General features: G+C 34.9%; 2 protein-coding genes across 3 annotated transcripts; both read right to left on the minus strand.

Moving 5' to 3' along the window:
- Positions 1 to 4,155: 4,155 nt before the first annotated feature.
- LOC128230922 (uncharacterized) lies at positions 4,156 to 7,639 on the minus strand. Its single transcript, XM_052943349.1, has 3 exons — positions 7,580 to 7,639; positions 7,292 to 7,355; positions 4,156 to 5,602 (listed from the first exon to the last, which is right to left on the minus strand). The coding sequence occupies exons 1-3, from the start codon at positions 7,637 to 7,639 to the stop codon at positions 5,262 to 5,264; spliced, it is 465 nt and encodes a 154-aa protein (XP_052799309.1). The 3' UTR covers positions 4,156 to 5,261.
- A 1,394-nt stretch (positions 7,640 to 9,033) lies between these two features.
- LOC128230507 (protein Hikeshi-like) lies at positions 9,034 to 22,473 on the minus strand. Of its 2 annotated transcripts, none has more exons than XM_052942832.1 (4): positions 22,420 to 22,473; positions 15,978 to 16,107; positions 15,462 to 15,569; positions 9,034 to 15,143 (listed from the first exon to the last, which is right to left on the minus strand). In XM_052942832.1, exons 2-4 carry the CDS (start codon positions 16,018 to 16,020, stop codon positions 14,821 to 14,823), a joined length of 474 nt encoding a protein of 157 aa, XP_052798792.1. In that variant the 5' UTR covers positions 16,021 to 16,107; positions 22,420 to 22,473; the 3' UTR covers positions 9,034 to 14,820. The 2 variants fall into 2 exon arrangements, with proteins under 2 accessions (XP_052798792.1, XP_052798791.1); XM_052942831.1 differs by lacking the exon at positions 22,420 to 22,473 and adding an exon at positions 22,058 to 22,216.

Here is a 22,473-nt window from a genome sequence, read left to right on the forward strand (position 1 = left end):
TTTGAAGCGAAATTATTTATCATTTTGGTTTAAAGAGTTGACAGGAGGTTTTGATATTTCGCGAGTTAGCATCAATAGTTGTATTTCACGTGTGAAAAATAGGGAAATATATTTTTTTCACTGATAAATCTCTACAAACCACAGGAAGGCATATAATAAATTGCTATCTTATTCCGAAACGAACAATTTCTCTCTTATATGTCAGAGGGCTTTGGGATAAAGCAGATTAGCAAACGATCTGTTTTGGATGCAAAACATATATCAAATTTCGCTGTCTGTTGTTTCACGACTACCACAATATCAACGATATTTGTGTGGAGAGTATGGGGGGGGGGGGGGGGGTTTTGGTTAATTCATATATTGGCAGTGATTCCGTACTGATTCATTCGACAACAGAATATTACCGGTACTCATTGTTAGGCAGTTCCTGCCCGTGGAAAGAAACCATACGTTTTCTCAGCTATGTTTACTTATATAACAAATAAGTGTTTCTTCCGCAACAATGAGCAACATAAACAAATCACAATTAGTTCATGGAAACGTGATTAGAGGAAGACCAACGCATTGAAAAAGGTGAACGTGTTGGCTACGTAACGACAAGCATGTATCATAACATAATTGGAAACATAATTATTGATAAAAGAATTGAAAAAAAAATATAATGATCTGCGTCCTATTAAGTGAGAAAGTAAAAAACAACGCCATAAGTACAAAGATAAATCCTCATACGTCAAGACTTTCGTCATCATGTGACAGATACATGGAATGTGTGACCTTGTATGTTGCCATAAAACAATTATACCCGTGCATAAAAAGGGATAAATGTAATGTTGTCTCTGTGTTGCATGCCCGGTTTTATGCCGGATCGACGGGCGAACGCAGAATGATGGGAATTTGTGTTACGTGAGCGGCAGGCGCGACTGTCAGACACAATCACGTACCTGTCTGCGATCTTGAACCACTTCCATATGTTACACGAAAATTCTCTGTACATGTTGCCTTCTACATACTATTGCTCCACTAAACATACACTGAGCATTGTTAGACAAAACATTGCTTATTGTCAAGAACATCTTGTGCCAAGACATACATCAAAATTACAAACCTAACGTTTAGAAAAAAATGGGTTAGCATTCTAACATTTGTTTTAGAGACGTTTTTACCCATTCGTTTCTAGGTATAGTTTGATTGTAGAAAACTATCTGCCACCGTCTAAAAGAAGCTACACTCAATGATGATATATTTATAATGTCGTGGCCCGCATCTGTTTTCCTCTTTCATAAATTACGATTCTATCATGGGAAAAGAAACCTTAGCGTAGCAAAGCAACATCCATGGTTTGGAGCGCTTTCAAGATACGCCACAGGCCTTCCATGGTGTGCCGCAGGGCATGCCATGGTATGCTACAGCGCTTTCATGGCATGCCACAGCGCTTCCACGGTATGCCACAGGGCTTCCATGGTATGCCACAGCGCTTACATTTTATGACACAGCGCTTTCGCGGTATGCCATAGCGATCCCTGGTATGTCATAGCGCTTCCATGGTATGCCACAGGGTTTCCATGGTATGCCACAGCGGTTTCATGGCATGCCACAGCGCTTCCATGGTATACCACAACGCTTCCATGGTTTGCCACAGCGTTTCCATGGTATGCCACAGCGCTTCCACGGTAAGCTACAGCGCCATGCAACAGCGCTCCTTTGATATGCCGTAGCGCTTTCACGGAATGCCGTAGCGCAATCACGGCATGCCACAACACTTTCACGGCATGCCACAACGCTTCCATGGTATGCCACAGGGCTTTCACGGAATGCCGTAGCGCAATCACGGCATGCCACGGCGCTTCCATGGCATGCCACAGCGCTTCCACGTCATGCCACAGCGCTTCTATGGTATGCCACAGCGCTTCCAATGCATGCTTCCCTGGTATGCCGCAGCGCTTCCATGGTATGTCACAGCGCTTCTATAGTATGCCACAGCGCTTCCAATGCATGCTTCCCTGGTATGCCGCAGCGCTTCCATGGCATGCCACAGCGCTTCTATGGTATGCCACAGCGCTTCCAATGCATGCTTCCCTGGTATGCCGCAGCGCTTCCATGGCATGCCACAGCGCTTCCACGTCATGCCACAGCGCTTCTATGGTATGCCACAGCGCTTCCACGTCATGCCACAGCGCTTCTATGGTATGCCACAGCGCTTCCAATGCATGCTTCCCTGGTATGCCGCAGCGCTTCCATGGCATGCCACAGCGCTTCCACGTCATGCCACAGCGCTTCTATGGTATGCCACAGCGCTTCCAATGCATGCTTCCCTGGTATGCCGCAGCGCTTCCATGGCATGCCACAGCGCTTCTATGGTATGCCACAGCGCTTCCAATGCATGCTTTCCTGGTATGCCGCAGCGCTTCCATGGCATGCCACAGCGCTTCCACGTCATGCCACAGCGCTTCTATGGTATGCCACAGCGCTTCCAATGCATGCTTCCCTGGTATGCCGCAGCGCTTCCATAGTATGTCACAGCGCTTCCACGGTTTGCAACGGTGCTTCCATGGTATGCCGTAGCACTCAGTTGTTTGCTGCAGCGCTTCCATGGTTTGCCACAGCACTTCCATGTTTTGCATCAACTAAATCAAAGTTTGTGACTGTGGGACTCTCCATAAAAAAGGCGTTCAGTATCGCATATGAAGCAGAACCACCACATACATAAAACGAAGAATACATCAGTTGTGTCATTTGATTGTGATCGCTCATATTTGTATAATTTATACAATAGGGGATTCAGTGAAAAAAGAAAAAAACTATTAAAATGGTTTTAACATGTACTACTGGAAAAGGGACATTTATACAATCACGAAAAAAATTATTTGGTGAAAAAATTCCCAGTAGAAGCAAAGTTATAAGCATTTTAGTCCCTGAAAAATGGCACATTTTTGTAATTACAAGCTCTATATGACAACTGTATAAAAATGGCACCGTTTATTTGTGAAATCTTGCATTTCATTAAAATGAAATGCCCGTGTCAAGTCAGAGATATTGGAAAGTATACATATTCCGAAAGATTATGATGTATAGAATATTTTAGAAAATTGATAAAATTCAAAAATCCAAAATGGCGGACAAAATAGCGGACAAAATGGCCGCCGATGGTAAGGAAATAGCAACATACATTGGACTTTCATTAAAAAAACAATTGTGACAACTAAATACGAATAAGAAAGTTTATATTTACTGATATGTTATGACATACGGAAAACTTTGAAAAATAATTACATGCAAAGTATCCAATATGGCGGACAAAATGGCCGCCGCTGCATTATACAATATATTACATATTTACACATAAACTTTTGTATGTGCACTATGATGTTCAAAACATTATAATTTGATCACTGTGTATTCAGTTTATAGGTAAAAATGGTTTATATGAGAATAATAGTTAAAGAGAATACATTTTTGTTGCAAATGTGGGTGTTTTTATTAGGCAATAGTTGAAAATGGATGGTGTTCATTGTTTCATTTATGTCTTATGTATGTTTCAAGTCTTTGTAAGCTTTAACTTAATATACGTCCACTTAATGTTTATTAAGTATTTCCATTTTAAGATGTATCAATTATTATTATTGAAGTTAAACTGGTAATATTTGATAACTTACTAATTCTATATGTCACATACATGATATATACAGTGTGTAAACATTAAATCACATCAAATGATTGCATGTAATACATTTCAGTATTAAAGATCAGTAGCAGAAGACATACCCAAAAAAGTTTTTTGTCTTTAGTAAACAAAACAGTTTTGTTGACATGTTTATATGTCCATAGCACTAGAACAATGTCACAAAATAATAACGTCCCCTTTCTCAAAATCAACCAAAAGATTGTAAGAACTAAGCTCACCATCTTCATATTTGACCTGGTATGTAGAATTTAAACCATCTATATTAATAAGTTTTAAGATTTCACCATTAAACCATTCAATTTCATTTGAATCAGGAAAGTTAAACTTTTGCTGAATGGACTTTCCAACGAACAGATGTGGTTCATCAATGAACTTAGGAAGTAGGTTTTTCTGCTGTTGAAGTTTCAGTTTATGTCTAGATGACTTAATTCTTGTTGCAAGCAAACTTTTTTCTTCCATTACATTTTCCTTCGCAGAGTCTATATTGGTGTATGTTATAGGTCGGTTTTCTTGGGGATCTTTGTTTTCAAGGTTTGCATTTATAGCAATTATAGTTTTCAAATTTTCTTCCAGCTGGTCAACTGAAAAGTTTGTTCCCTTATACTGTTTCTGGAAAAGCTCTTTTGATCCACAGCTTTTAAGAATTTGTTTCCTAAACTGAAGTTGGCCAACTAATGCTTCCGTGGCGTTGTTTTCATTTTTTGCTTGGCTTAAATGAAAATCAACTTCATTCATTGTCGTCCACAATCCACCATATCTTGTCAAGTTATCAGTTAGTTTGATGGTTTGTACATACTCTTTTTCTTGCTTCTTTGTCTTTCTGTCCTGTTTTTCTTGTAATTTTTTAAGCTTCTCAGACATCAGTTTGTTTCTTTTCTGTTTGATTTTTAACTGCATTTGTTCAGTGTCTTTTCTGGCTTGTTCAATTATATCTTCCCGTTCAGCCTTTGTTTTATCTGCAAGCTATGCTGAAGTTTCATTGTTGGTCCACATTATTATGCTTTCGAGGCATTCAATTGATGCAGCAGGCTTCAATCTCATAAGGACATCCAGCTGTGCAAAATCTCTTTCCGAGCATGAATTTGTAGTTGGGACTGCTGCCGCTCTCAGTCGTTCATTGTTGTCTGGGCTGTAATATTTGCCACCTTTTAATTGGTCTTTCACTTGTCGTTCAAGAATAAGGAGCATGCCCCCTGTGGCAAGCTCTAATGCCATTTGAGTATATGTCTCAATCGTTGCATTTTCAAATTCGAAGAGTGAATGGTACACCTCATCTTTCGCCAGCATTTCATCTGGGAATGGTGTTTCTCCTTTAAGCAGTGCAGATGAGTTTTTTGAATATTCTTCTAACTTCAGTTGAAGGACCTCTAATAGGGGATTCAGGTCTAAGATGTTTCTTTTGCGTTCAATTTCTCTCCAGAAGGGCCCTGTTATTAGTTTGTCTATAATTCCTAGTGCTCTAACACTGCTCAAAAAAACTTGTTCCTGAATGTCAAAGGCTACACTCTTCAGCAGGTCATTCGGATCCGGGAGACTATCCAAAAAGTTCAATTTGAAAAGAAAGGTTTTCATTTGTATCTTAAACATGTTCTATTTCTCTCTTCAACTTGTGGTTCTCCTGAACAACTTTCCTTGCAGCATCTTGCACTTGTCTTATTTGGCTTTCATCTGCAAGCGTTACATCTTCAGTGATCTTTTTTTCAGGTGCATGAAAACCCGATTGCAAAATAGAACGCAATTCACCATCCCGCTTTTGTTTTCTTAACTTCTGGCATTTCTGACTTAAACGAAACATCTTCACTCTGAGACATGATTCAGGTGATGATCGCAACACTTCAAACTCTTCTTGAATTTTTCTGACTGCAGCAGGCTGACTGTACTTCTCCCAGATTTCTAAAATTTCCTTGTTCAATGGTGGACCTAGAACAACAAAAAAGTTTAGGTCAACAATGAATTTAACTAGCTGCAATTAAATGAAGATGTGAAGAAAGATCAAGCATATTTGTTGAATTTATATATTAAGAATATTAAGAATTGATCTATCAACCTAGTTTCTGACCCAATGTGACCTAGTTTAAAACTTATTAACCATTTCATTAATGAAAACATTCTGATTAAGTTTTATTAATATTGGACCAGATATATTGCCTTAAGTTTGTTCCCTATATTTTTCTAAGATTTGATCTTTTCACCAAGTTTTTGATCCCATGTGACTCACTTTAAAAATGTTGTAAAGACCTCATCAAGGAGAACATCCCAGCTTTACCTTTTTGACAACTTAAAATAATCTGAAGAAATTAAAGAATGTCATAACTGTCAATCTGTGAGAGAGCAGCTTGTCCTATAATCTAATTTAGTCTTTAACAGAAAATTACTCACAGAATAACATCAAATGTGGTACCGTGTATTTTTTCCCACTTATTAAAGGGGATCGCTCATGGTTTGACACAGAGACAGCGTGCTCAACTATTCCGCCGCTTTTCAGTGTAAGAATTGAAAAGTTAATGTTATCTAACTTCATTACTTTAATAGGTGAGATAGTTGGGGATACATATCCAAATTTCAATGCAATAAATGATGTATTTACTGAGATAATGACTTAAAGGTGCTTACATTCAAAACATAAACCAAAGTGTGACGCCGGTGCTAGGGTGAGTTGTATACTTATCCTTATTCTTCAAGCTACAAGACTCATGAATGTCTCTAGTGTGATTGATTGATTGACATTATCATGTTATGTTTTCAATATATTGCATTATGGTTAAAATATCCAACAAGTTGTTAATGAGTATCTGTGGCAGAGTGGTTATAATCCGTTATCTTACTATTAATTGACTGTACCAGCCTGGGTCCGCTCTCGACTAAAACCATATTGGCTGTTTATACTTTTTATTTATTCTGCAATTTCGGTACCAAAGAGTAAACTTATTTTAATATGTTTTCAGATGCATTACTGGGAGAACTAATTTTTGTTGCCACAACATGAGCAAGCCCCTTTATTAAAAATGTTTATTTCATCGAGATATAAAGATGTTTTGTTGCACAAGATTTCATATATCCGTACAACAACAAAAAATTCACATGGTTAAAAATAATTCATATATATACACTCTAATTGGTTTTTAATTGATAAATGAAGGCACTGATTTATTTTAGTTGAAAAAAATACCACTAGCTATATTTTATCCAAGAAATGTATTATGATGACAGATGTATAATCATATAAGAAAATTAAAATCAAACCATCAGGAACTCTTGAAAACGACATGCACACTGGAACTGAAAGAGAAATACACGAACCACAAAGCATCGAGTTCGTTAACTGTACTTATATCAAAATACAAACAACATGCACAAGATAATGAAACTAAATATAGCTTTCAATACCTCTTAATGTACGAACAGGTGTGTACATTGATAAAACATCAATTTTGAATTCAACTTCATGCAATAACAAAAACATTTGTTGACAGAGAACAGTACTGTGAAGTGCAGCACTGTCTACATAATAAACCATTCAGACATTCTTATATTGTTGAAAAGTGAAACAACTTGTCATTAATTCAACATTTTGACGACAATAAAATAAATGTTTTCCAAATTCCATACCTAATAATCCAATTTTACTACTTTGATCTTCTGACATATTCCTTTTAAACACCGATCGCCAGACCTGAAAAATACAACCACATGCTTTTAATATTACGGAACGTGAATTCATTTGGGTGGGGTAAACGTCAACGTGAAACGTAATCAAAACATTGCCGAATGGGGTTGGAAAATGAATTTTCCGACGTATAAAATACAGCGTAAAAAGTGAAATAACCGCATATTTTTGTTGGAAATATAATGTAGTGTTGGTATTTGATTGAACACTTTTGTTTATTAATATCTTACCTGTTGTTTCTCACTGTTTTCGCCTTCAATTAAACACCATTTCGTTGTTTGTTTACGCATTCGATTTGTTCAACTGTCAAAATCGAGATCTGAATATTCCCTTTCATTTGATTGGTCAAAAATAAGAATTAACAGGGGAGAACACCTTCGGAAAATTGGTTATATAACACTAGTATTCAACAGCGAGATAAAAATCGTGACCGGGCGAACGAGGTCGCGGTGCAGTAGCGAAATCGATAGTGTTGCATTTTGATCGATTCTTCATCAACGAATAATTCAATTTTAGTGTTTTTTTCTTTATAATGGAGAATATGAATTAATCTTGACAGGGAACCTAAATTTATTAAATAACAAATTACTTTTGGTATAAAAAATCGAATTTAAAGTACACAAATATTTTACGAAAATCGGCACCAATTACATAAATGACGTGACGTTCTGAACTCCCTATATACATTACACAACAAACAAGTCATTCAAACTTAGCCATTGAATCTAAAACACTTCATTGCTACGGATAAGGTGAGTGTACAACACAATAACAAGGAGTGTCAAAACTGACGGGATCTTGGCTGGGTCGGCTTCTGCTCAAGAAAAAGAGAAAACAATAATATGTAGTTTTTATCTTGTTCTATGATTGATGAAGAAGCGTTCTGGTGCATACTCAGAAGATTTAACCCAGTTTTCAAGACTGTTCTACATGTGAACTTGGCGAACGACAACCGTGCTAGGCTTTAACCGAATAGTATATACAAATGCACAGCTATACAAGTTAGCTTAAAATTATTTCATTTACTTCTGGCTGTAAGTCGTTTATTTATTAAAAAATTTTGTTTTGTTTTGACGATAAACCACCGAAAATATGATATCAAACGATGCCAACACATGAATTGCAGGGCAGTCATTCCGATACGTATTTGGTCAATGCCATGATTTCGGAGAACGGAGAGTATTCTAGCAATAATTTAAATAAAGGTTTAACTACGTGCCGTTCGTGTAACTTCTTCTTTTTTTTGCTATAATTATTTTCGCATTGGATTCTGGGACACTAAGCAGCAACTGAAAAACGCCATTCAACATTCATATTGGTGACAACACATGATGTTCCCAGAATATACATTAGAGAACAAATTCCAACCCAGTTTAGTTACATAAATCATGTTCCTCCACCGGATTCTTGGAAACGGAAGAAAAAAATCATTCAGCATCGTGTCATGAAAAATAGATTATAGTATATCATATAGAGTTAGTATTTGGTAGAATGATAACATGCCACTCTTCAAAGAAACGTTCCTTGTTTCAAGTGCTTTCACAACCTTTTACAATTAGTTTATGTTACCAGAATTTCTTTATAAATTGTATGGCTTTAAGATTTCTTCAAGTGTATACATACTTGTACCACAACCTCATGGCGAGAAATAATGAGATAGAAATAACTACTTCGTTAATTACAATGGCAGACAATGCGTTTATTGCTTAAAATATCAACAGTTCATATGATAGCTCTCAAAAAATTACATTAACACATGGGTATGTTCTGTAATAATCTAGGCGTAAAACAACAGCCCTCCAATATTTAATGTTAACACTCTGAATGATAAACAAACGATGCCAATCAGTTCAAAGGCACAGGCTAATATTTTCCAGGCAAATGTTAATTTTTTAAGTAAGATCATATGAATTTTGAGCCAGAAACCATGAAATATTGTATCCCTTTCCACTTGCATGTATTTAAAACAGTCCTACAAATACAGTAGAATATATTGAAAAGATTAACAACTTTTTTAATTTTTTGTTATGGAACAAGTCAATTTATGCGAAAATGCATGGGAACCAGTGATATAAGACTGCTGACAAAAAATCAGATGCAGAAAAGTTGAAGTTGTATGCATTTTTCTTAAACTGTTAGTAACGCTTTAAGCCATAAAACATTAATTTTCAAACGGAAACATGAAAATCTGCAATCTGGTCATTTGTCAACAGTCTTATATCACTGGTTTGCAGATATTTATGCAAAAATCAGCTCATTCCAAGACAAAACATTACAAAAGTTGTCAAAATGGTAAATCTGTAAGAGTGCAGCTTTAAAGAAAGGACAATCAACTCATTCAAGGCAAAATCCAAATGCACCACATTGATCTGCAGTGGTTGTAACAATGCACTGGTTTTATACCAATGTTGATGTTTTTTAGTTATCACTAAGATAAATGATAAAAACACAAAAAGCATGGCACAGTTCAGTTTAATAGGTACATAACAGTTTGCTACATGCGAGGTGCATTTGCAAAGAGTACTGTAGAAATGTTACGAGCTGATGCTCTTCCATAGCAAGGATTGTCTCTCTAGTTATTGTAGCAAGTAGTTCTCTCAATCAAGACCGACAACACATTAACATTTACACTATGTACGTCTTGGCAGATGTTGTATGGGTATCAATAATTTTCAAACAGAGTTAATTATGACCTTAACATATTTTTTTTTCACATTCCAAGCATCTTAAATATTTAAAGATTCCAAATGATAAAGTGCTATATAACATATGAACTACAAATTTGATTCATTGTGTCATTGTCAATGACCTTTACTTCAATGTCAAAACATTTGCAGCAGGGCTAATCTACAGAACAAATTACGTACTAAACATTGACCTTGAGGCAAGTTATGCGCATTTACATGTGTATCAAAATAACTTGATTGCAAAACATAAAATTATTTTGTTCTTTTATTACGCATGGACAAGCCTTAGCAAATTATATTTTCAAATTGTCTATTCTAATAAATTGAAAATATGTATAACACCATGCATTATAAGACATGCTTAAGTGACTCAATTCATATAATAACAGTAAGAGAAAAACCAATTCATAATATACTGGGTAACCCTCAGATCAACATATAACTTTGCCCAGGTAGGACACAATATACAAAATAAATTCATCACCACTGCTGGAGCAATTTCCCATATCCCCATCATGCCAATGACCCATCTACTTGATCAAAGGCTAATGGTGTCAGTTGGTATATTATGATCCTGACTGCTACATCTGATCAGGTAAAGAAAATGGAGCCCCTTAATGACTGAGTATATAATTACACCCAACAGAGAACTCGTTATCTCAGGATGAGATTTCATTATTACATATAATTGCAATAAAAACGGAGGTAATCAGTACAATCAGATTCTGTAACACATGCCTTTTCAACGAAACTCATTTCTGCACAGTAAAAATATAGTGGATTTCAGCTAATAAATATAACCACATAAAAGAAGTAACTCAGTCAAAGCAATTGACATGACAACTAACAAAGAGCCTCAAGATAAGGCAGGCTTATCAGTTGCATGTTGCTATCCACCATGACCTCCGACAATCTGCACTTATCAACAGTAGTGTAATACGCTGTTTTCTATATATATATATTTTGATTTCATTCTGATAAACCAAGTTAAACACTCGCATAAAACTACAAAATGTGTTTGTCATTACTGAGGGAGAGCTTAGACAAATAAGAAAAGCCTTAATTCTGACATGATGCTGTATTTATGCATTTTTAGTATTCGTTTAAATCAAAAGTGACCTTTAGTAACCATCAAGAGTTTCTAATCATTTATGTTAACCATACATACTTGACATATAAAATATGTTGTTCTTAAAATAGGACATGTCATTACTACATAAAGTGCTAGGAAACAATATGAGAGTATAAAAGTGACGATATGCCGTGATTTATTTATATTTCGAAAATTGTCTCAATCTTTTGCATTCCATGTTAAATCTAAGGCATATTCATTTATTTTGAGTTTGTTTAGAAATAATTTTAGGGATAAAGACATCTCAGTTAACAAAAAAATGAATGAAAAATGTTAAATCATTTAGTTTAGATATCTTAAAGCACATATAACTAAAGGTTACAAATAAAATATTTGTATAGATAAAAAATCAGATTTTTTCATTATGTGAATGACACAAGTCAAAGAATAAAACGCATATTGATTATGACTATGACCACTTGAAACACATTTGTTGCTTGATATAAGCATTAAATTAATTGTATATTAACACATAGCAAAGAAACAAAAAGGTTATTATATAATTCATTAAACTTGTAAAAAAGAAGTGAGTATTTATGGAGAAAATAACTACAGCAAAACCCATAGAGTTTTGACATTTTTTTCTAAACACGTCAACTTTTTTTGTTAAATTCCCTAAAGGAAAAAAGGAAAACTAATCAACCACAATTTAATGTTATGCTTGTTTTAATTTTTTACCACATTCCATGCTATATTTATCTAATTTCCAAGTATAACTTCTGTATATATTCTTATCGTCTGCTTTTCATATTTGGCGAAGGACCCAACCTAAGAAAGGGGTCACATGACAAAGTAGGCGTAGTTTATTGCTATCAGCTTAGTGTTAATTAAGATATAATTATATAATATAATACGTTAACACTGGAGAAATACTTACATTAATCCTACACAATACTCTTCAAGAACAAAAGAAATTAATCTGAATACTCTTCAAGAACACTTGAATGGAGACTTACCTCAAAATACTAATTAGTAAAACATCTAAACACAATAATTAACATTGCTTTTGCACAGAGAATACCTTACCTAACACTTTAACATAACATAACATTGTATCTGCAAACATTATACACAAGAAAATGAATTGCCTTTATGAAATTGTATATGTACCAACACTTATAACAATTGAGCAAAATGCACCAAACACAGATATTGCAGTGAAATATAGCTAAAGAAACAGTGGATCGTTCAAAAAAGTTCCACTTCATTTCATTTTCTTTTCCACTCTTTACAAAAGAAGTTTCTTCTTTTTCTTTGAAATTTCAAGTATACATGTAACAAGTTTTAAAACAAATATACCATTTTCTTTTCTTTTTTATTCACAATTGTTGAACAATTTATCATTCACAATCAATTTGTTAAAAATGTACAACATTTGTCATTAATAGATCCATATTGTTGGGAAACAATCTATAAAGCAAACAGGTACTGGGTCAATTTTAATAATTCATACAAATAGCTCTGAAACAGATACTACAAAGCAAGGTATATAAGATCTCATTTTTGAAACCTGATTTAAGTTGAATACAAATCTACGAAAATTACAACAAAGAATTTCCTATTTCATGATTACAGAACAATTATCATGATTAGTCCAGCTGCATCCCTGAATAGTACAGTGGAGCTGTGGTGATATGAATTTATTTAGTCCTATTTCCACTGTTTAATAAATGTGACATTTATGTTTCATGGCTACCAGTGCATGTATGTGTAATGTGTGGGTTTTTCTTGATAATCCACTCTATGTAGCTGCTGATAACGTAACTGATTGTCACCTCTTTCCAGTGAAGGTCACAGACAGAGTGGAAGATATTTGTAAGTTCTTTCTCTTTTTCTTTCATTTATCATTTACAACATTTACAAATCTCTCCTTTCCTTTATTACAAAAAAAAAAGACCACAACATAACGATTGCAGGAAAATGCAACAACCAGATTACTAAAAAAATGCTTGTGTCAGTCATTGAAATTAGACTTTTGGATGAACAAGCCCGAATTCTTATACTATTGCATAGAATCATATTTTTGAACAAGCCCTGCTATATAAAATTCAGAATTTGAGCAAGCCCAGGTGTCATTTTATCAGTGCAGGGCTTGCGGGCTTGTGCTAATTTCGACCACTGTTGTGTAATAAAAGGAACATAAGCATACATGTATATAAAAATCTTTTACAATACAATTTATATTTCTACATTCAAAATTCACAGAATCTGAGGATCAAATAAGCTACATGTAGCTGGGGGACAGCAACCCTTGGCTTACAATACAGTTTAATTGAAAACAATAATATATAAAGTTACATACAAGAACAAGAGTGCCATTAAAAGGAATTGTCAACGCCTGTCAAAAGAGTTGTCAGTATGTGGTAAGCAGTTACAGACAATTCATGGGAGATAACTCCAAATATCTAAAGCCATTGGAGTGGGATCCCACTCAGTCTCGATATTATGCCCATACAGATAGTAAACCAATATTGGCAACTATTAGACATTTTGCAAATATTTGGCAACAAAAGGTTCAAAAGTCCAAAGCATGCGAATCTAGGATAATCATTATAAAGTTTGAATAACTTTGCTTGATATTGAACTAATTTCAGACATTATGAATAATACCAAAAGCTAAATACTGTTTATGTAAATGAGCAGTGAATTCAAAAATTTAAAAGTCAAGGACCATGACTCCAAAAAGACAAAAATACCTTAAAGCTGCACTCTCACAGATTTACCGTTTTTACAACTTTTTTTATTTTTTTTGTCTTGGAAAGGGTAAATTTTTGCATAAACATCTGCAAACCAATGATAAAAGATTGCTGATAAAAGATCAGACGCAGATTTGCCTATTTCCGTTCAAAAAGTAATGTTTAATGGCTTTAATCGTTACATACGGTTTAAGAAAATTGCATAAAACATTAATTTTTGAACTGCAATATAAAAATTTGCGATTCATTTTTTTTGTCAGCACTCTTGTATCACTTGTTTCCATGGATTTTTGCTAAAAAATGGCTCGTTCCAAGAAAAAAATAAAAACAATTGTCAAAACGTTCAATCTGTGAGAGTGCAGCTTTATGGTTATCAAATTCATTGAGATTTTATGTCCAAATAAATTGTTTCAAATTAAAGACAACGAGCTTCATTTTGCTGAAGCAGATGAATTTCGTTCAATTTTGAAAATTCAAGGACCATAACTCCAGAGAGACTAAAGTAACTTGGCTGGTTATCAAAAAAATTTGATTATAATGCATATAAGGATTGTATCAAATTTGTTTACAAAATACTCTGTCCCTTAAGTTGAGGAGTGGACATTTATTCAATTAGGTCCAATTTCCAAAATTAAAGGACCATAACTCTAAAATTACTACAGACTACAGTTATTTAAATGGTTTTCAATCTCATTCACAGCACTTTAATCGTGAACATTGTTAAAACATTGTTGCCAAGTTTTGTGATTATTAGGTTTATAAGCATTGCTATGTCTGAACACAAACAAGATCATTTCTGGGTCCAATGCCAAACATCACCCAAAATGGGCGATCTCATATTTCGTCAAACAAATGACAGGGCAATGAAAACTGATAAAAAAAATTCTGACATCATTTAAAAATATTGCATATTCACAACAGTGAGCCTTTCTGTAAACACAATAGCATGCACAATGTCATGACCTCCAGAAATATGGATTCTGTTCAAGTCTTCGTTGGAAGTTTTCATACCACTGAGAAAGCTTACTCAGTGGAACAAATGTCTCTGTGGGATTAGGGGTCATCTGGGGCTGAGTTAAAGCAAAGGAGGACATGAAGTTGTAGACATTTTCGCACATTTTCTTGGAAAACTCTACGAAAGGTTCTACAGCAGATGTACTGGCTATTGATGCAGGTGTCTGCTGGGCAAGCTGGGACTCAGGCTCTACCGAGATGCCAATCTGGGCCAGGTGGGTCTGGGCTGTCATCTGGCCAAATGGATGGTTGCTGCTGGTTGCATCTAACATGAGATTAAAATTTTGTACTTTTATGTTGTACATTATGTTTCAACACAGTTATCACAACAAGAATATCTAAATACCTATTGTTGTAGTTTGTGTTATTTTCATCTCAATATAAGCTTTAAAAAATTATCAGTTGAATATTAGGTAAAAAGATAATACACAATATGTATTATGACTTTTATGTAAAACACCCCCCTTCACCCCTCAAAAATATAGAAGAAAGAAATAAAGAAACAAAAATGATATTAATGGAGGTTGAAAGCACAATATTCATGTTTTTCAGAAATGCAGTTCTTTAAAAAGACTGGACTTACCAGAATGTTTAAGATTTGTTATCTTGAAAATTGCACTTGGTTTGTTGTTGGTGATATGGCCTAGTAAAATCCATGTCTGCCCAGCTGGACTTGGCCATGAGAAGTACACTGAAATATTTGGCAAAAGGGTTGGACATAACTTTAATTGAAATAGCAATGCCCCTGTTGGTGGGCATATTAAAATATCGCTGTCCATGCGTCTAGTGTACCCTGTACAGGCTTTAACTTTTGTCATGCTGGGAGAGATATTAAAAATTCTTGGCTCATGTGTATGGTACATAAAAGCGATGTATCGCATTCAAGACCCACGACACTACTTCCAAGATCACACTTCACGTTTAATCATTATGGAATGCTGCATATATGCACAAAGATATCTGTGTCTGGGCTGAAAATTTGAAATGATTAAGCTTGAATTGTTAGCTTTTTGTCTACAAATGAACAAAAAATGAACCAAAATGCAAAGACTCTCAAATAATGATTTCAAAGATAATGAAAAAGAATGTTTGCATTTACCTGCCCCACCAAAACCATCAGGAAATGGAATCTGCCCAGTCATGAACACAACGATGTGATTTATGTTGTCTGCATCTGGGATGTTGAAAATCACCTTGTTTTCACTCACTGGCTCTTCGTTGGTCTGCACCTTTAATGATATGTACATATTACATATATATATATATATATATATATATATCAAGCCTCCTCTGGATCTGTCCATGTTAAGACAGACAGAAGAGAAATTCTGGATGCTCCTTCTTGCAAAGGGTTGCTCTATTGGTAATATGGAACAAAAAAATCATATCTTCTACCAGCCAAATGACAACAGATAGATATACATGTATAACCATCAATACAAATGTAAATAACTGTTGTGCATGCCTCATCAGCCTTTAGACTATTCTATAACAATCTGTGCAACCTAAAATGTTAATGATAATCATCCTTACTTATGAATAATTTCAGAAAAAATAGCGTTATGTCAATATAAACAAGAGCATCCCTTTGACTTAGAAGTGAATACAATAATGTATGTGCCTGTCGAAAGCGATAAAAAAGTCATATTAAAAAGTAAACAGTGACCATAACTCTCAGGGGCCCAAAACACAATCTCATGAAAGGTCTCTATGAACTCTTTATATATACCAAGTTTGCCTGCAATATGTCGACACTTAAGTTATTCAACACCAACCATTTTTTTATTAATAGTAGCTTTGACCTTGACCTTGATCCTAGGGGCCTCAAACACAATCCCATGAAAGGTCTCCATAAACGCTTCCTATATACGAAGTTTGGTCACTATATGTAAAACCTAGCTAAAATTATTCTAAACATATGTGACTTTGACGCTGCCCTCGCACAAGCCTGCCCGAACATTGACGCAAGTCATTCTAATAACTTGTTTTCCCTTTGTGAAAACCTGGCTAAGAATATAAAAATGTGCCTGTCAAAAGAGATAAAAAGAAAATTAAACAAGAGCTGTCACAGTATGTGACAAATGCCCCGAATGTGACATTGACCTATGAACAAGGTTAGTACATGAAAAGTTAAAGATCAAACAAATACAAATGGCAAGTTATTTTAAATTACCTTTGAACATAAAACAAGAGGGCCCTGAAGGTCCTGAATCGCTCACCTGATCCAATAAAGATCATCAACAATAACATTCTGATCAAGTTCCATGAACATATGGTCATAAATGTGGCCTCTAGAGTGTTAAAATACTTTTCCTATTATTTGACCTGGTGACCTAGTTTTTGACCGCACATGACCCACATTCAAACTTGGCCTTGAGCTAATCCATATAAACATTCTGACTAAGTTCCATGTACATACAGTCATAAATGTGACCTCTAGAGTGCTAACAAGCTTTTCCTATGATTTGACCTTATGACCTAGTTTTTGACCACAATTGACCTAGATTTAAACTTGACTTAGAGATTACTAATATAAACATTTTGACCAACTGTCATTAAGGTAAAGTTATAAATGTGACCTCTAGAGTGTTAACAAGCTTTTTCTTAAATTTGACCTGGTGACCTAGTTTTGACCGCATATGACCCAGAATCGAACTTGACCTAGAGAGTATTAATATTAACATTCTGACCAAGTTTCCTGAAGATACAGTCATAAATGTGACCTCTATAGTGTTAACAAGCTTTTCCTTTAATTTGACCTGGTGACCTAGTTTTTAACCCCAGATGACCCAATATTGAACTCATCCAAGATTTTATTGAGGGTAACATTTTGACTAAGTTTCATTAAGATAGTGCCCAAATTGTGACCTCTAGAGTGTTAACAGTCAAATTGTTGACGACGGACGACGGACACAGGGCGATCACAATAGCTCACCTTGAGCACTTCATGCTCAGAGAAGTGCTCAGGTGAGCTAAAAATACCACCCATACTTGACAACCTACATTCTTATGTCCTTATATTCAGCATTCCATTGTGAATAAACACTAAGTGTATCTTTCACCTTAGAGGTAGGGACATGGGTCTTGCACGCGACATGTCGTCTTGGTATGTCAAACACATGTGGCAAGTTATTTTAAAATCTGTCCATACAAGAAAAAGTTACAGCCCAGACACAACAACCAATACTCTGTGTCCTTATATGCAGCACTCTATTGTGAATAAACACCTAAGTGTGACCTTGACCTTAGAGGTAGGGACACGGGTCTTGCACGAGACACGGCGCCTAGCTATGTCGTACACATGTGGCAAGTTATTTTAAATTCTGTCCATACAAGGGAAAGTTATAGCCCGGACACGACAACCTATACTCTATGTTCTTATATGCAGCATTCCATTGTGAATAAACACCTAAGTGTGACCTTGACCTTAGAGGTAGGGACACGGTTCTTGCACATGACACGTCGTCTTGGTATGTCGAACACATGTGACAAGTTATTTTATAATCTGTCCATACAAGGGAAAGTTACAGCCCAGACACGACAACCTATACTCTATGTCCTTATATGCAGCATTCCATTGTGAATAAAAACTAAGTGTGACCTTGACCTAAGAGGTAGGGACACAGGTCTTGCACGTGACACGTCGTCTTGGTATGCCGAACACATGTGGCAAGTTATTTTAAAATCTGTCCATACAAGGGAAAGTTACAGCCAGGACAAGACAACCTATACTTTATGTCCTTATATGCAGCATTCCATTGTGAATAAACACCTTCGGGGGCATAAAAAAGGGCCATAATTTATATTTAGGGTTAGAATGGAGTTATGTTACCTTATTGTAAGATGGTTATCATTAGTTGTGAAAAGTTTTAAGTTAATGAATGAAGGGTATAGAAGTGCTTTTTTTTTTTTAAATCCAAACTTGCCTTAAAACTTTAACCTGCCCTAAAACTTTAACCTAAGTTCCGAAGTCAATCAGGGGCCATAACTTGTATTAAGGATACTATGGAGTTATGTTACCTCATTGTGTGATAGTCCTGAACAACTGTGTGAAGTATTATGTCAATTGAATAAAGGGTATAGAAGTTATTAATAATTATCCTAACCCGCCCTTAAACTTTAACTTAAGTTCCATAGTCAATCAGGGGCCATAATTTGTATAAAGGATCGTGTGGAGTTACCTTACCTCAGTATGTGATGGCGGTGAAGAACTGTGTGAAGTATTAAGTGAATTGAATGAAGGGTATTGGACTTATAAGTGAAAATCCCAACTTGCCCTAAAGCTTTAACCGGACACCCTCTTGGGCGAGTAGTATAGCCCTCCTTATTCTTCGAATAGTCATGCTAAAAATGTGGCCACAGTGTAGATTATTTGCTCACAACCTTCTTCGACAAAACAATTAGACATAATTTTGGGGATTCTACTAATGCCTTTCACCATATGATACAAAACGTAAGAAACACTTTCAACATACAATTTTTTTGACTACCCACCTTCTCTGTTGGAAGAATGGTCTTATATCACTAGTTTCCATATACTTACACAACAATGGGCTCATTCAAAGGCAAAAAAATAAAAGAAGTTGTCAGAACGATCAATCTGTGAAAGAGCAGCTTTAACATAATTTTTTTTTCACTACCCACCTTCTCTGTTGGAAGAATTGTCTTACATGTATATCACTAGTTTCAAGACATTTACACCAAAATGAGTTCATTTAAAGACAAAAAAAAAAAAAAAAACTGTCATAACGATCAATCTGTGAAAGAGCAGCTTATGATTACATTAACTTTATCACAGTGCCCTTTCTATATTACAAATCCAAGATGGAGCTAATAAGCAAATCATGAGCATTGGATTATCTGATGGTCAATTCGGAGGTTAAATATAATACCTTTTTGTCCATGTTTGTTTATTATGTGATGAGAAGCACACTTGGCTTACATTAGCATTGCAACATGACTTTTTTTAAATAATTTGACATGGTAAAACCTTACATTTCTGTGAATATACATATTTTGTGAGAATAAAAATGCAAGAATTATTCTAATATCTCATTTCAAAGTGAAGATATGGCAATTTGTATGCAGCCACCCTTCACCGCCATTAAAATGCACTAACTGAAAAGTCACGAAATCCTGACCCAAGTTTTTATTTTCATTGTAAGGCATGTAGAACTGCCCAAAAGGCTTTTTTTACTACATGCAAACATATAAACTGAATAAAACACAGCAAATAAACAAACTAAAATAAATAAACAGTTTCGTTACAAACTGAAACGAGTTGTACATTAATAGCAATTACAGTTTTTTTATTTATTACACTGCTATTTAATAATGGTATATTGATCAAACCAATTATCATATTAATATTATAATATATATAATAATGATTGTCAATTTATGAGTGAATTCCTTCTTTTTGCTGTTGTCTCCTGTTAAATGTTTTATAAATACTAATTTGTGGTTGATTATAAACATGATTCCCATTTGTAAGTTATAATCACATATAAACATCAACTCTGGATTTAAATAGTACATTTACATTACTTTAAGGCATAAAAAGGAAATGGGAAACATGCTTATTAATTTTCCAAATAAGCTTATGTTTTTTGTGTTTAAAAAAAATCAAAATGAAGCCTTATTTGCATTCACTAAATGTGTTGCCTTACTGTATCAATTTATTTTCTACATTATGTAATCTGTGATTTATATTTCAAATAACATGACCCATGATTGGAATAAAATTTATCTGATCTTTTCTTATTACACAAAAACAACGTTTCAGTTAGAAAACTACTGATGTAACCTAAATCTGGCATTTTCTCGGGCTTTATTTTATATAAACACTTCTTTATTACATACTGTAGACATATTTGAGAAGGAAACGTTATGAAACTGGGGACAAACACAAACTTTGTGAAAAAACATTGTTTATTTTACAATTACTTAAAGAATAGACATAAAATGTATTCATTCTGAATGCTAACACCTATTTACACAGGGTGTACTTGCAGTTTGAAGCTGTCAGCAACTGTTTCATGCATTAATCATCAAGCATCTGACTAAGTGAAAACTGTAGTTTCACTTTGCGGCAGCCATTTTGGATTTTTGTTTACATTTTGGCGAAGTCTATAAATGGTCTAAGAACGTTCATAGTCCAGTTGTTTTTGTATCAAAAGTGATAAAAAACTATGAGAGATTCATCCCATGCTTAAAAACAAACCAAATAATCCTTTGTACTTGCCTGAAAACATGAAAAAAACGTTTAATCACATTTTCACTTTCGTTTTTCTTTTAGAAAAACCATGTTTTCAGTGAACTCTGACTGGTTTCCAGAATATTTCATCATCTAATTAACTATAAATAGCCACATGGTTCTCTGCAAATGTTGATATATGTGTTTTTAAGGGTGTATAAAATCGGTACCAGTATTGGGTCGCCTTCCGTGAAAAATTAATATTCATGAGATTCATAAGGGGAGATTACTACAATTGACTTGGCATCGCTACTTACTTACGTTTTACGGAGACCTTTCAATCAGCTGATGACATAGCGTTACTGTCTGTAATCAAATCATGCTAAAAAACTTTTTGAAGATAGAACCAATACGGATATTGCCCAGAAGACTTTTGAGAAGTTGAGACTGGTCATGTTTACTTACAGTATAGGCGCAATTCACATCTATTTGGTGACCATGGCAGTTTTCATATTGGCCTTGGCATTTTTTCCTTAGGGAATGACCAAATATTCTACTTTTGATTTAATAGTTAGCATATTCCACGAGCAGAAATTTGTGTGTTCTGGAAAACGTCACCTTTAATATCAATATTTCACTCGCATTTAGCAAGTCAAATTTCAAAGCGAATTCGGTCGTAAATCAAATATGGACAGCTTTAATTGATTATTTATATCACTTGATAAAGCATAATCACACGTGATAGTTGCCAGTCTGTGCTGATGTTGACCTGTTCGTTTATAATTCAAACAACAGCTACACTATTCAATATTTAAAACTACTTCAGCACATTTTTAGGGTTTGGTGGCAAACTTTAAACGCAAAATTTTGCATGACTGATATTTTGCTGTACACTGAGAAAAGTTAAGACACCCTAATAATAATAATGAAGTGATGAACAGGTTGAATTTACACACGCGAAATTGTATGACAAATTGCCTTACCAGTCGTCCTGAAACGATTATGCCAAACATTTTATCAGAGATAGACTATGTTTCTTAAATGCAAAATATGTTAGCGTTATGTGCTATCATCAATAATAGGTTTTAAAATATAGAGAACAATTGTTTTTTGGATGGTTTTCCCCCAGACGCTTCAGCAAAAGCGCCTGTTTGACCAAGATTCAGTCAGTGCGCGACATTTACGTCATTGCAGACGACGTTTTTCAGAACGCGCGGGGCACGTTAGCAGCACGTAAACAACAACAGCTGTTTTGGCGAAGAAATTCTTATTGACGGAATATATGTTTAGTAAGAATTGTTTTCATGCTGCATAACTTTTCAACAAATGTTTAAAAATAACTTACTTGTAGCCTCTAGTAAGTGGTGTTTCTCACTCTTTGATCCCAGGCAGTCGTTTG

Source organism: Mya arenaria, chromosome 4 (genome assembly GCF_026914265.1).
Source record: "Mya arenaria isolate MELC-2E11 chromosome 4, ASM2691426v1".
Taxonomy (NCBI): domain Eukaryota; kingdom Metazoa; phylum Mollusca; class Bivalvia; order Myida; family Myidae; genus Mya; species Mya arenaria.